Source organism: Dendrobates tinctorius, unplaced genomic scaffold (genome assembly GCF_039654945.1).
Source record: "Dendrobates tinctorius isolate UK_male_01 unplaced genomic scaffold, ASM3965494v1 ptg000082l, whole genome shotgun sequence".
NCBI classification, from domain to species: domain Eukaryota; kingdom Metazoa; phylum Chordata; class Amphibia; order Anura; family Dendrobatidae; genus Dendrobates; species Dendrobates tinctorius.
In genome coordinates, this window is record NW_027361750.1 from 10,871,580 (window position 1) to 10,885,694 (window position 14,115).

Below are 14,115 nucleotides of genomic sequence, written 5' to 3' on the forward strand. Positions count from 1 at the left end.
GTATCCCCTATGTTATTCTGTGGTGCCCTCCCAGTTCTTGTTATTACATTGTCTTTGTAGTGATATATTTATTACCTCATGGTCCAGTTTGTGTTTACTTTAAAGGTTTTGTGTTCTCATAACAATAACACAGGCTGTTAGTTCAATTTTTTCTGCAATTTAATGACTTTCATAATAAATACAACTTTTTTTATATCTTGGACTATAAGCTGTATATTCATTCATGATGTATTCTTACCTCTACAGTCTTACATGTCTCTTCTAGCTGACTGATCACTGCTTGAATCCGATCATTACACCCAACCAGTATAGCAATGCCATCTGATAATTCAGTCTATGCAATAAAAGACAGGTGCATTAATTTAAGCACATATCAATATATGGAAGAATACATAAAGGCAAGCATGATATTTTGTCATCTGTGGGGATCAATGAAACAATGTAAGGAAAATACTCTGTGTGAGAGGTCCATATTGTTGGGGGGTACAATTATTAAATGAAATTTATGCAAATTAGCTCTCCTGCAGACTTAAGGAAAGCTGACTTGCAAGTGGCAGCCATGAGAGGTATCTACCCAATAAGTGAATGTATGGCCCTTTAAAACCCTTGCAATGTGTCATGTTTCATATTTTCTCTGGCCATAGCCTGTTTACCCCTGAAGATGCCTGATTGCAGCGAAAAAAGTTGAGGGGCTTTGTGTGTAAATGTATAGTGTGGTCAACTCCTAAATATATAACGTGGTAACGATGTTTACTGCAGACACACCATCTAAGAGTGATAGAGGACACTAAACTATTGACAGTGAAAGATTTACGAATTAATTATTGTAAATAAGGAAAGTGACCATTAATAATTTTAATAATTTTGTAGGTGGGAAATTATTTCAATCTCTCGTATTATTGAATAACACAATTGTCATTTTATTCTTCTTTTGACCTGTTGGAAATAGGGAATTTATTTGTTAAGGGTCCGAATTGGAATGCAGAATTTTACTGGAAGGATGATTGCGTATGAGTTATGTAACACTAATGACATAGCTAATTGATATAGACGGGAGCAGACATACCATTGGTGCAACCTATGGAGCTGCACAGGGGCCCAAAAGGTAAAGAGGCCCACTACTGCCTCCAAAGCAGGTAGAATTGTGAATTATGATGATTGGATGGCAAAGGGCCCGTATATTGTTTTTGCATAGCGTTGACGGACTGCATTAACGCTACCCACATAACGCGATTGCGTTATATGTTCCCGCTAGCGCCGATGCTTCATCGGCGCTAGCAGTGACATACCCTCGGATGCTGCAGACCGCGTCTGAAGGTCCGTCACAGAATGATGGCACATCACCATTGCATGCTGATTATGACATGCGTCGGCGATGCGCTCGTCCATTGCAGTCTATGGGTGCGTTAACACATCTGTTACATAGCGTTAAACGCTGCCCACAAACGCAATATGAATCCAGCCTTAGAGGGACATTTCATGTCCAGGGTAACAAATACAGAATATTCTATATTGGCAAAACTATTGTGACACAGATATTAGTCAATTAATTCTGTTTTTTTCTTTCATTCAGTCCCATTAAAACTGGTGCATAAACTCCAAACCTTAGCCAAAAAGTCTGCTTTTACACAAATTTTTGAAAAAATGGATCACTTGAAAGAGCTCACTGAATTTCAATGTTGTAATATAACAAGATACCACCGATGTAACAATCAGTTCATGAAATATCTTACCTTCTAAATATTAAGCGATCACCTATCAGTGGTGTTATTGAAAAGTGAAAAAGGTTTAGGAACCACAGCAACTCAGCAATAAAGTATAGACTACGTAAAGTCACTGAGCTGGATCAGCATGTACTGAGGTGAATCTATATATATAAAACTGAATGTATGTATGTGTGTATCACCAACCAATCACGAAGCATCTTTCATTTCACCAGAGCTGTTCAAAAAAAGCTGAGCTGTGATTGGTTGCTATGAGCATCAGTTTTCCTTGCAACCAATTACTAAGCATCTCTCATTTCACCAGAGCTGGTTAAAAGAAGCTGAGCTGTGATTGGTTGCTATGAGCAAGTTTTCCCACTTGACAACACCTCAGCAGACACTGATATGGTGGGACAAATCTAGCATCCCTGGGAACATAAGCTCCAGCCATTGCCTGCCCCCCAGAAAGGAGCAACGAGCACATGACAGAAATGAATCCCCCCTCCCGTGCCTGTATACCCATCACACATCCTCCATACCAAACCGTCAAAGTGTGAAAAAACAGATCCGTTGCACATTTGCAAAAAACTGATGCACCAGATCCGTTTTTTGGACGGATCCATCGCAGTAGCCAGTGTATGAAATTTAAAGGAGCAGAACTTTGGAAAAGGGGAGAAAGAGAGACCCCAGGGTCTCTTAAAGGGATCATTGGTATGGAAGTTAGGGCAAATACACACTGCGCTTTGGTACTGACCCCAGACCTTTCTTAAAGGGATCTCCGGTATGGAAGTCAGGGCAAATCCATCCAGCGCTTTGGTTCTGACCCCAGGCCTCTCTTAAAGGGATCCCCATTATGGAAGTCAGGGCAATTGCCTTCAAATGCTCTGGTACTGACCTCAGGCTCTCTTAAAGGGATCTCCTGTATGGAAGATAGGGCAAATCCTTCAGCGCTCTGATTCTGACCCCAGAGTTCTATTAAAGGGATCATTGGTATGCAAGTAAGGGCAAATCCACTCAGCTCTCTGGTTCTGATCCCAGGATCTCTTACAGGGATCCCCGGTATGGAAGTTGGGCAAATCCACTCAGCGCTCTGGTTCTGACCCAAGGCCCCTCTTAAAGGGATCTCGGTATGGAAGTGAGGGCAAATCCACTCTGGGCTTTGGCACTGACCCCAGGCCTCTCTTAAAGGGACCACCGGTATGGAAGTGAGGGCAAATCCACTCTGTGCTTTGGTACTGACTCCAGGCCTCTCTTAAAGGAATCCCCAGTATGGAAGTTAGGACCATTCCACTCAGCGCTCTGGTTCTAACCCCAGACTGACTGGATGATGTGGGATATTAGGGGTAGTAGTCTGGTGGCTCTGGCTGACTGGATGATGTGGAATATTAGGGGTAGTAGTCTGGTGGCTCTGGCTGACGGGATGATGTGGGGTATTAGGGGTAGTAGTCCGCTGGCTCTGGCTGATGGGATGATGTGGGATATTAGTGGTAGTAGTTCAGTGGTTCTGGCGGACAGGATGATGAGGGATATTATGGGTAGAAGTCCAGAAGCTGTGATGCGATGATGTGGGATATTAGTGGCAGTTGTCCGGTGGCTCTGGCTGACGAGATGATGCGGGATATTAGGGGTAGTAGTGCGGCGGCTGTGACGGGATGATGTGGGATATTAGTGGTAATTGTCCGGTGGCTCTGGCTGATGGGATGATGTGGGATATTAGAGGTAGTAGTCTGGTTGCTTTGACAGGATGATGTGGGATATTAGGGGTAGTAGTCCGGTGGCACTGGCTGGCAGGATGATGTGGGATATTAGGGGTAGTAATCTGGTAGCTCTGGCTGATGAGATGATGTGGGATATTATAGTGAATGTGGCTATGTGCAGTGGGTAGGGCTATACTCTCAGCTTTATATATAGAGATATAATCATTATAATTTGTTATAACTAACTGTAGTTAGTTACTATGCCTGGGCAGCGCCGGGCTATTCAGCTAGTAATGCATAAAATTTACCAATGATCTGCTGTCCCCAGAGTTTACTGGGAGTTTCAAGACATTAGTTTCTATGGTGTATGTACATTTCCAAGCACAATGCCATGGTTTAGATGGAGTGGTGAAAAGTATGCCACCATTGGACTCTGAAGCATTGGAAATGTGTTTTTTTGAGTGATGACTTACGCTTCTCTATTTTGGAGTCTGATTGTTTTATAGCGGTTGGAGTAAGGCTCTTAGTTGTAGCGAAAGGAAATCCTATTGTCTTAATAAACCAAGACATTGTGAACAATTGTATGCTTCCAACTTTGCAGGAAGTTTGAATAGGGCCCTTTTTTATTTCAATGCATGTGCCCCAGTGCACAAAGCAAGGTCCAAAAGTGCATGGTTGCAGAAGTTTGGTGTGTAAGAACATAGTGCACAAAGCAAGAGAAAATCCAGCACCAGCAAAAATGTATAAAACATTACATTTGTTTAGACTGTTCAGACTATTTAGTAAAACATAGAAAATGTATTAAAATACTATGATAGCTCAAGAGCCAGCCTGATGCCTCCGTGCAATCAGTTCTAGCTGCAAAAGTGATAACAATGCTATATGAAAAGTCTTGTCCAATACTCAGTCAACCCCCTTTATACTCCCTTGTGTAAAATAACAACAGACTATATTCACCTCTGGTGCTGGCGCCATTCCATCAATGCCAGCGCCTGGTCTCCCAGGGCTCGTGTGATTTTGTTATGACACGTAGGGGGCATAGAGAGTAGAATTTCAATATTTGCAGATGACACTAAACTCTGCAGGGTAATCAATACAGAGGAGGACAATTTTATATTACAGGAGGATTTATGTAAACTAGAAGCTTGAGCTGATAAACGGCAAATGAGCTTTAATGGGGATAAATGTAAGGTCATGCACTTGGGTAGAACGAACAAGATGTATAATTATGTGCTTAATTGTAAAACACTGGGCAAAACTGTCACTGAAAAAGACCTGGGTGTATGGGTGGATGACAAACTCACATTTAGTGGCCAGTGTCAGGCAGCTGCTGCAAAGGCAAATAAAATAATGGGATGCATTAAAGGAGAAATAGATGCTCATGAGGAGAACATAATTTTACCTCTATATAAGTCACTAGTGCGACCACACTTAGAATACTGTGTACAGTTCTGGTCTCCGATGTATAAGAAAGACATAGCTGAACTGGAGCGGGTGCAGAGAAGAGCGACCAAGGTTATTAGGGAACTGGGGGGTCTGCAATACCAAGACAGGTTATTACACTTGGGGTTATTTAGCTTGGAGAATTGAAGGCTTAGGGGTGATCTTATTGCAATGTATAAATATATGCGGGGACAGTACAAAGACCTTTCTAATGATCTTTTTACTCTTAGACCTGTGACGGGGACAAGGGGGCATCCTCTACGTCTGGAGGAAAGAAGGTTTAAGCATACTCACAGACGCGGATTCTTTACTGTAAGAGCAGTGAGACTATGGAACTCTCTGCCATATGATGTTGTAATGAGTGATTCCCTGCTAAAATTTAAGATGCCTTTCTTGAAAAGTATAATATTACAGGGTATATACACTAGTTTTCTTAATATTGCGTTGATCCAGGGAGCTCCCTGGATCAACGCAATATTAAGAAAACTAGTGTATACTAGTGTGATTGCCGTATGTGGAGTCGGGAAGGAATTTTTTTCCCCAATGTGAAGCTTACTGTTTGCCACATTGGGTTTTTTTTGCCTTCCTCTGGATCAACAAGTTAGGGTAAGTTAGGATAGGATATGGGTTGAACTAGATGGACTTAAAATCTTCCTTCATCCGTAATAACTATGTTACTATGTTACGTGAGCACTGCAGCCAATCAGTGGCTGCTTCACTCTCAATTTCATCTGACTAAACTGACACTCAAATGAAGTAAAAACTGCTACTGCTCCTTGACTTCCTCTGAATGTCAGCTATGTACGAAGGAAGCGAGAGTGAAGCAGACGCTGACTGACTGACTAGCATAGCATCACATGAGCCCCAAGAGACCTGGCGCCTACGCCACTGCAATGGCTCCAGAGGTGAGTATAATCTGTTTTTATTTTATAGGGGGGGATTATAACAAGTGAGAAGAGGTTGTCTGAGTACTGGACAACCCTTTTAATGTCATGAATTTAGAAGGGACTCTTGTATACTCTCCAGTAGCTGTAATGTGTCGGTGTCACACTACTTTCGTTATAGTGTATTTCTAATTCTCAAATTACATAACAAAATATATGGCTCTTCATAAGAACTACACTATCATTTGCAATCCTTTAAAAGATATGTGTTTTTAGAATTTTTGACATGAATAATTAAACAGGGTAATTGCTAATATCTGGGGCTTTGATCTTTTCTGAAGTGTGAGTGTACTAGAAGTTACAATAAATGTAAAAGCGCTGTCACACAAAAAAGGAATAATCATCTTTTCTTATACTGTTGAATTTTATTCTTACTCATAATAATTATATAAATCAGAACCATAAACCACAAAGGACTCAAAGAAAACATATTAAATATAATTATGTTATTAGCTATATCATCGCTTCTCTTCGTATCATGTTAATTCACATTATTTCTAAACAATATCAATAAGTCATTAGCAGGACATAATAAGTACAAATGCAGATGTCATTAACATTGTAAAGCCGAATTGTAAACTCTGTATAAAGGCCCTCCACCTCCTGCTGATGACATCACATTCTACCTCTTGTAATGACATCATGCTGTGTAAGATCTTTAAAAAACTAATTTCTTTAGAGATCCAGCTCGGAGCTCAGCTTCTACAACCCCAAATGCTACAAAAAAAAAAGAAATTTTTTCAATCAACACATTTGAAAATTACCTTTTGTCCCTGGAAAACATGACTGAGAGGGGCTACCTCACAATTTTTGTGAGCCCCAAATACTTTGCACATGGAGCATGTTGGCACCTCACACGTCAAACAGTATATGTTAATTTTTTCTTCTTCGTGTTCTTCGCATATTGGTTGGTTAGATTTTCTTTCAGGCCTGTGAAACATTAATTCATCATGATAAATTAGTGAATTATATCCGGTATTATTATATTAAAACTATTTAAGAGAATATAGACAGATTTACTAATCCAGTCTAAAGCCCCCGTCACACACAGCGATCTCGCTGGCGAGATCGCTGCTGAGTCACAAGTTTTGTGACGCAACAGCGACCTCAGCAGCGATCTCGCTGTGTGTGACACATATCAGCGACCGCCCCCCCCGCCAGGTATCGCTGATCGTGCTCTAATGTCCTGGGCCTTTTTTTATCTATGGTCTCCCGCTGGCCAGCAAGCATCGCTGCGTGTGGCAGCGGAAGACCATCGATCAGCGAGCTCCCAGCGCTGTAAGCAGACGCTGGGAGCTGGTATCCAAGGTAAACAGCGGGTAACTAAGCGCGCACGTTAGTTACCCGCTGTGTACCCTGGATACCAGCTCCCAGTGTGAGCACGCTGGTATCCAGGGTACACAGCGAGTAACTAAGCGATGCGCACGCTTGTTACCTGCGTCGTCGCTAGTCCTGATCGCTTGTGAGATCTGCCTGTTTGACAGCTCACCAGTGATCATGTAGCGACACACCAGCAATCCTGACCTAGTTAGTTTTTTTTTAAAAAATACAGAAGAATTAACTGGATAGAAAAGCAAAATGAGCAATTGTAAGTACACATTGCTATACATTATGATGATTTCAATATATTAAGAGGATAAAAACTTTGATGGGAGTGTGCTAACAGCACAAAAACTGTGCCGCCACCAGGAGTTTCTTGGCATAGGCTTCCATGATAGATGCATACAAACTTACATTTCTCAGCACAATGCCAGTCGTCAGATGAAGTGATATAAAGCACAGCGCCATGGAAACATGTTCGTTGGAGCGATGAGTGAAAGTTTTCTATCTGGCAATCTGATAGACCAGATGCTGTTCAGTGCATCTTTAAGCATTTTTGCCTATTTTGGGCATATTGGCAAAAGCAGCACAACTAATGTCAATCGTGGCACACAAAGTGTCTAAAACTCAAAGTAATTATGAATTCTGACTTAATTTGAATAGTTAATCTACCCCATACTTTGCAATTCCACTTAGCGATAAGAGCTAATCATGAAAATTCTTGGCAGCAGAGTAGGCCACAATCATTTTAACTCTGGGAGGTTCAAATCTTGAAGGAGGGTTGTCCAAACTGGAATTTTTTTTAAAAACAAATACAAAAGAATATCCATAGTTAAGACAAATAAGCCTAATCATATACAAAGAAAAGCTTAAAAAATGTAGGCTATACAATGTTAACTTATTAAGACACAACTTGAAAGATTTTTAGATCATTTGTTCCATGTGCTAGGGCTCATTCATATATGTCTAGCCACACTGTCTTTTTTATATGGAAAAATCTGATCCTTTAGTTTTTTATGGTATTATCAATTGTAATACTACATAAGCCTGTAACATTTTTCAGTGTATTCCGTGCAGAGAAAAAAAATGTTTGCCTACACTAGCAATATGTAAACTTTGTGTTCTTGTTTATTATATTTCTACTATGGTGGTAGGTGAACATAACCAAGTGTTTTCTTAAATGAGTCTGCCTTTTTGATTTGTTTTCAAATTATTAATCAGAATCAAGATTCTATTAGTGATGAGCGAGCACTAAAATGCTCCGGTACTCTTCACTCGAGTCGAGCAAATTGTAATGCTTGGGAGCTCGACCCGAGTAATGAGCATTATGGAAGTCAATGGGAAATGCTAGCATTTTTCCAGTGCCCCACACCCTCCAGAGGTCAGGAGGAATGTTGTCAGAGTATTATGCCTCTTTTACAGACTGACAATAAAACATATAAAGCCACACTTAAAATGGACTGGACTGGAAAAAATGTTAAGAAACATTCTTTCCAGGATAATAAATTGTATATAATGGAAAATAAATAAGAGAAAAAAATGCTCCTCAATACCTTGGGCTAAGTTCACACGCAGTATTTTTGCATGTTTGCATTACAGCAAGGCTTATACTCCCTGACTAGATGCCTGTCATATGCTATTCCTACTGCCACCCCTCACCATTGATGAATTGCGATAAGAAAGGTATTATTGTGGAATATAGAAGGGATTTAAATTGGCCCTGAATTTCTTTTATTGTACTTGGCAGAAACAAAGCAAGTAATAATGCTGGGGAATATAGTGGAGTGTTTGACATCTACTCAGCTTGAAATGAGGGAGACCAGGATCTTCTGTACTTACTGTGCAAACTCTCCTGTCCTGGCTGTAAAATCCTGTATGCAGTGTGAGAACTCCCTATGTGACAACCACCTGACAGTCCACAACAAGGCACTGGATAAAAATACTAATAGAACCCATCGGTTCTTTTGGTTTGCATTTTTTCCCCTCAACTAGAAGGTGTATCCATAGAATAGCAGTTTTTCTCATTACTAAGGAGTGGGTCTCCTACACTGGTGAGTGCAAGGAATGCCAAAAATTAGGAGGATGCACTTCAATACCCCTTTGACGAGATGAAGTGGAGGGCCTCAGAAAACATTTTTGTCCCATTATTAAAGAGTTGGTATCTTAAACTGGTAATGCCCATGCACTAAGTCTATGGGCTGAAAAATATTTACCGCCGGAGGTATACAGATATATCAAAGAATGTTAGAAGTAGGTCTCTAAAAATTGCTGGCAATTGTGTCTCATCATCATCCAACTCTTAAGACAGTAATTGCGTTTTCAAACCGTTGCCTTCTTGTGAGTGTGGCTGCTCAAATATTTGAGTATTGCAACATGTGATCTCCTCATGTACCAGTTGGAACGGGCAGGGTGAGAAGCAAGAATCTATAACTAAAAATGTGTACAGCTCTTTGGAGTGTCCAAGTGTGGGATTGTCAGGACTCTAATGTCAGGACCCTGCCAGCATCGGCAAACTGCCACGCAGAGCAGGGTGACTTACCCACACTATGGGAAAGCGTGGGGTTGAATACTGTAGTGATGGTTCAATCAGACAGGACCTGCGGCACAGAAAATAGTAAGGAGTCCCAGGACCTACGATCATGTGACTGCAGGAGGCAGGGCTTAGCGTCCTATTGCTGCAAATGATGTAATGTACCTACTGCAGGGCAACTGTTGTAGAGGAGAGGAAAAAGCAGGTCAGACAAGCGAGGGTTCATACACGGAGAGGGCTGTGCGGTACCAGAGGGACGAGCAGAGAATAGTCAAGTCACAGGCAGAGGGTCATACACAGAGAGGTAGCGCAGTACAAGAGGGACAGGCAGAACTCGTAACAGGGACAGAACCGGATCAAAATCAAACAAGCAACACGTTATCAGGCACAAAGCACACGTATGCACGAGGTCAACTAACTCAGCCGAGGGCAGGAGTATAACTGACACCGGACCTAGGTGAAGTGAGCATTAAATAGCCACCCTCTGCCAGAGAGAGGCAGAAACAATTAACCCCGTCTGACCAGGACGGGCTAAAGACAAACCCCATCCTGGATCATGACAGTACCCTCCTCTCAACGAGGGGCCACTAGACCCCTGGGTCTCTCAGGATACTTGGCGTGAAAGGACCGGACCAACCGATCCACTTGAACCAATCAAGCAGGAACCCACAACTGGTCTTCAAGACCGTAGCCTTTCCAATGTACAAGATATTGAAGGGCACGATGGACCAACCTAGAGACAACAATTCGTTCCACCTCACACTCAGACTGCCCGTCTACCAAAACCGGTGGCGGGGAAGACGATGATCCCTCCCCACAGGACCCCACTGGTTTCAAAAGGGCCCTTTGGAAAACATTGGGGATCCGTAGAGATGGTGGGAGACGCAACCGAAAAACCACCGGGGTAACCGCTTCGGTAATTTCATAGGGACCTATAAATTTAGGACCAAGCTTCACAGAGGGGACCTTGAGCCTTATATTCTTGGTAGATAACCATACCTTATCCCCAACCTGGAACACCGGCCCCACGGACCGTTTTTTGTCTGCAAAAAAATTTTATTTATCCTGGGCCTTCGCAATGTTACTCTGGACCTCCCGCCATACCTCCCCCAACCGCTGGATAGTCTCATCCACCCCAGGACACCCAGAGTCCAAATGGGAAAACTCTCCAAAATGTGGATGAAACCCATAGTTGCAGAAAAAGGGAGATGTACCCGTAGACTGGTTAATGCGGTTGTTAAATGCAAACTCGGCCAAAGGTAACGCAGTACACCAATCATCCTGTCGGGCTGAGGTCAAGCAATGCAGAATTTGCTCCAGAGACTGATTGGTCCGCTCAGTCTCCCCATTAGTCTCTGGATGGTAAGCGGATGAAAAGGACAGACCAATTCCCAACCTCTTACAAAATGCCCTCCAAAATCTGGAAACAAATTGTACTCCCCTATCAGACACCACATTCAAGGGTACCCCATGCAACCGCACCACATGCTCATCAAACAATCTGGACAATGTTTCCGCATTAGGTAGAGCCACCAAGGGTAGAAAATGTGCCTGCTTACTAAACCTGTCCACCACAACCCAAACGATGGTATTACCCTTGGAGGGGGGAAGGTTGGTGATGAAATCAATGGACAAATGAGTCCATGGTCTCTCAGGAATTGGCAGTGGTACCAATTCCCCGGCCGGCCGGTTATGGGGGTTTTTCGCACAGGCACAAACGTCACAAGCAGACACATATTCCCCAACATCAGAGGCTAAAGAAGACCACCAGAATATTCTAGCGATGGCCTTCCGGGTAGCCGAGATCCCTGGATGTCCACCCAGAACTGAGTCATGGAACTCCCGGAGGACCTTGAGACGAAATTGAACTGGTACAAAAAGTTTATCCACCAGCTTAGCCGGAGGTGCAAGAGACTGGGCTTCCTGAATCTCCCTTTCCAACATAATAGAAATACCTGCCACCACCACCCCGGGCTGAAGAATGGAGGATGGAGGCTCGGGGGGGGCACCGGATCTAGACTGCGTGACAAGGCATCAGCTCTGACATTTTTGGATCCTGGCTGAAAAGTGATAGAGAAGTGGAATCGGGAAAAAAAAAGTGACCATCTAGCCTGTCTAGGAGTCAACCTTTTAGCTGACTCAATGTAAGCTAGGTTCTTGTGGTCCGTAATTACGGTTATAGGATGGACAGCCCCCTCCAAAAAATGCCTCCATTCTTCAAAGGCCAACTTCACGGCCAGAAGTTCTCGATTCCCAACATCCTAGTTTCTCTCCGCAGGGGAGAATTTCCTCGAGAAAAAGGTGCAGGGTCTCAAATTAGTCAAAGTGGCGGGTCCCTGGGACAATACCGCCCCCACCCCCACCTCTGAGGTGTCCACCTCAACAATAAATGGTTCAGATGGGTCTGGTTGAATAAGAACCGGAGCAGACATGAAACATTTTTTTAAAAACTGAAACGCCGCTATCGCTGCGGCTGACCAATTGTTGATATCGGCCCCCTTTTGAGTCATGTCTGTGAGGGGTTTAACCACCTGTGAGAACCCCCTTATAAATCTGTGATAATAATTGGCGAATCCTAGGAAACGCTGCAGAGCCTTCAAATCACAAGGTTGAACCCTATTGACAATGGCCTGCACCTCATTAGGATCCATGCGATACCCCTCAGCAGACACAATGAATCCCAGAAAAGACAGTTCCTGAACAAAAAATAAACATTTCTCTAGTTTAGCAAAGAGACAGTTCTCCCGAAGCCTTTGGAGAACTGCCGGAATATGACCAATGTGAGCCTGTTTATCAGGTGAGCAGATCAGTATGTCATCCAAACACACAACCATAAAACGTCCAATAAAATCAGAGAACACGTGATTGATGAAATTTTGGAAGACCACTGGAGCATTGGTCAGACCGAAAGGCATGACCAAATTTTCAAACAACCCTTCAGTAGTGAGTAAAGCAGTTTTACACTCATCTCCTTCCCGGACTCGGATAAGGTTATACGCTACCCGTAGATCTAATTTCGAAAACCACTTAGCTCCGGACAACTGGTTGTACAAATCAGGAATAAGTGGGAGGGGATACGTATTTCTCACAGTTATCTTATTTAACTCTCGAAAATCGAGGCATGGGCGCAAACCACTGTCTTTTTTTCTTTATGAAAAAGAACCCAGCCGCCACGGGAGAGACAGAAGGACGAATGTGTCCCTTACGGAGACTCTCGGAAATGTATTCCTTCATAGCAGCCCGCTCGGGACCCGAAAGGTTATACAAGCGGGCCTTGGGCAATTTAGCACCTGGAACCAGGTCAATGGCACAATCAAATGGATGGTGTGATGGTAAAACTTCAGCCTCTTTTTCGGAGAAAATGTCCGTATAGTCTTTTAGGTACTCCGGAATACCTTCCAGACCAACGGACGACACAGACACAGTAGCAAGACATCTTTCAGAACAATAGGGACCCCATTTAACAATGTCCCGAGATTCCCAATTAATCACAGGATTATGTAATTGTAACCAGGGGAACCCCAACACCAGTCCCGCAGGCAGGTTGTCCATAACAAAGCATGAAATACGTTCCTGGTGCAAGGAACTCACTTTAAGGAGAAACTCCTCTGTAAGAAATATGATGTCATTCTTAGCCAGTGGTTTTGTCAATGGCTACAATATGGATAGGAGTCTCCAGCCTAACTGTCCCTAACTTACACCTGGACACCAAGTCAGAGTCAATAAAGTTCAACAACGATCCGCAATCCACGAAGGCAGAAGTGGATGTGGAGACACTCCCACAACAAAGTTCCACTTGCAACAACATTTTTGAAAATGGAGAAAAAGGTACCTGAGAGCCTGGGTGACCTCCATGACAATCACCCGGGCTCAGCCGCTTGTTGGTCAGTGGACAGGAGGGGCAATCCTTTTTCCAATGTCTAGAATCGCCACAGTGAAAACAGCATTTTCCCAAGCGCCGTTGTCTCTTTTCTTTCTCCTTGAGGTCGATGGTTCCCATCTCCACGGTTTCCAATGTAGGACTGGCTCCCCTTCCTTGGGAGAATAACGGGGTCTCAATCTGCATCACTCCCCTTGCCCGTAGCCTGCGATCCATTCGGATGGCCTGTATCATAGCCACCTCCAGGGAATCAGGCAGAGGGTGGAGAGCCAAGGCATCTTTCAGATGTTCAGACAGGCCTCTACGGAACAAACCCCGGAGGGTGGCATCATCCCAGCAGACCTCAACAGCCCAGCATCTGAACGCTGAGCAAAACCACTCGGTTGAGTGCTTCCCCTGGCACACACTCCTCACCATGTCCTCAGCCATACGCATCCGATCAGGCTCATCATAAATATGCCCCAGGGCCTCAAAAAATGCATCCACAGTCATACGCTCAAGGGCAGTGGTCGGAAGGGAGAAAGCCCAAGCCTGGGGGGCTCCCCTTAACAGAGACATAATGACCCCCACTCTCTGACTTTCATCCCCAGAAGAGTGT

The 14,115-nt window shown here is 43.5% G+C and overlaps 1 protein-coding gene across 1 annotated transcript in view; it reads right to left on the reverse strand.

Annotated features, from left to right (window-relative positions):
- The window catches only part of TRIM55 (tripartite motif containing 55), a 206,224-nt gene that overhangs the window by 143,530 nt on the left and 48,579 nt on the right, over positions 1-14,115 (reverse strand). The window contains exons 3-4 of the mRNA XM_073583912.1: positions 6,552-6,717; positions 239-334 (exon numbers count right to left, since the gene is read on the reverse strand). Coding sequence (XP_073440013.1) covers positions 239-334; positions 6,552-6,717 — 262 coding nt within the window. The remainder of the gene's footprint in view (positions 1-238; positions 335-6,551; positions 6,718-14,115) is intronic.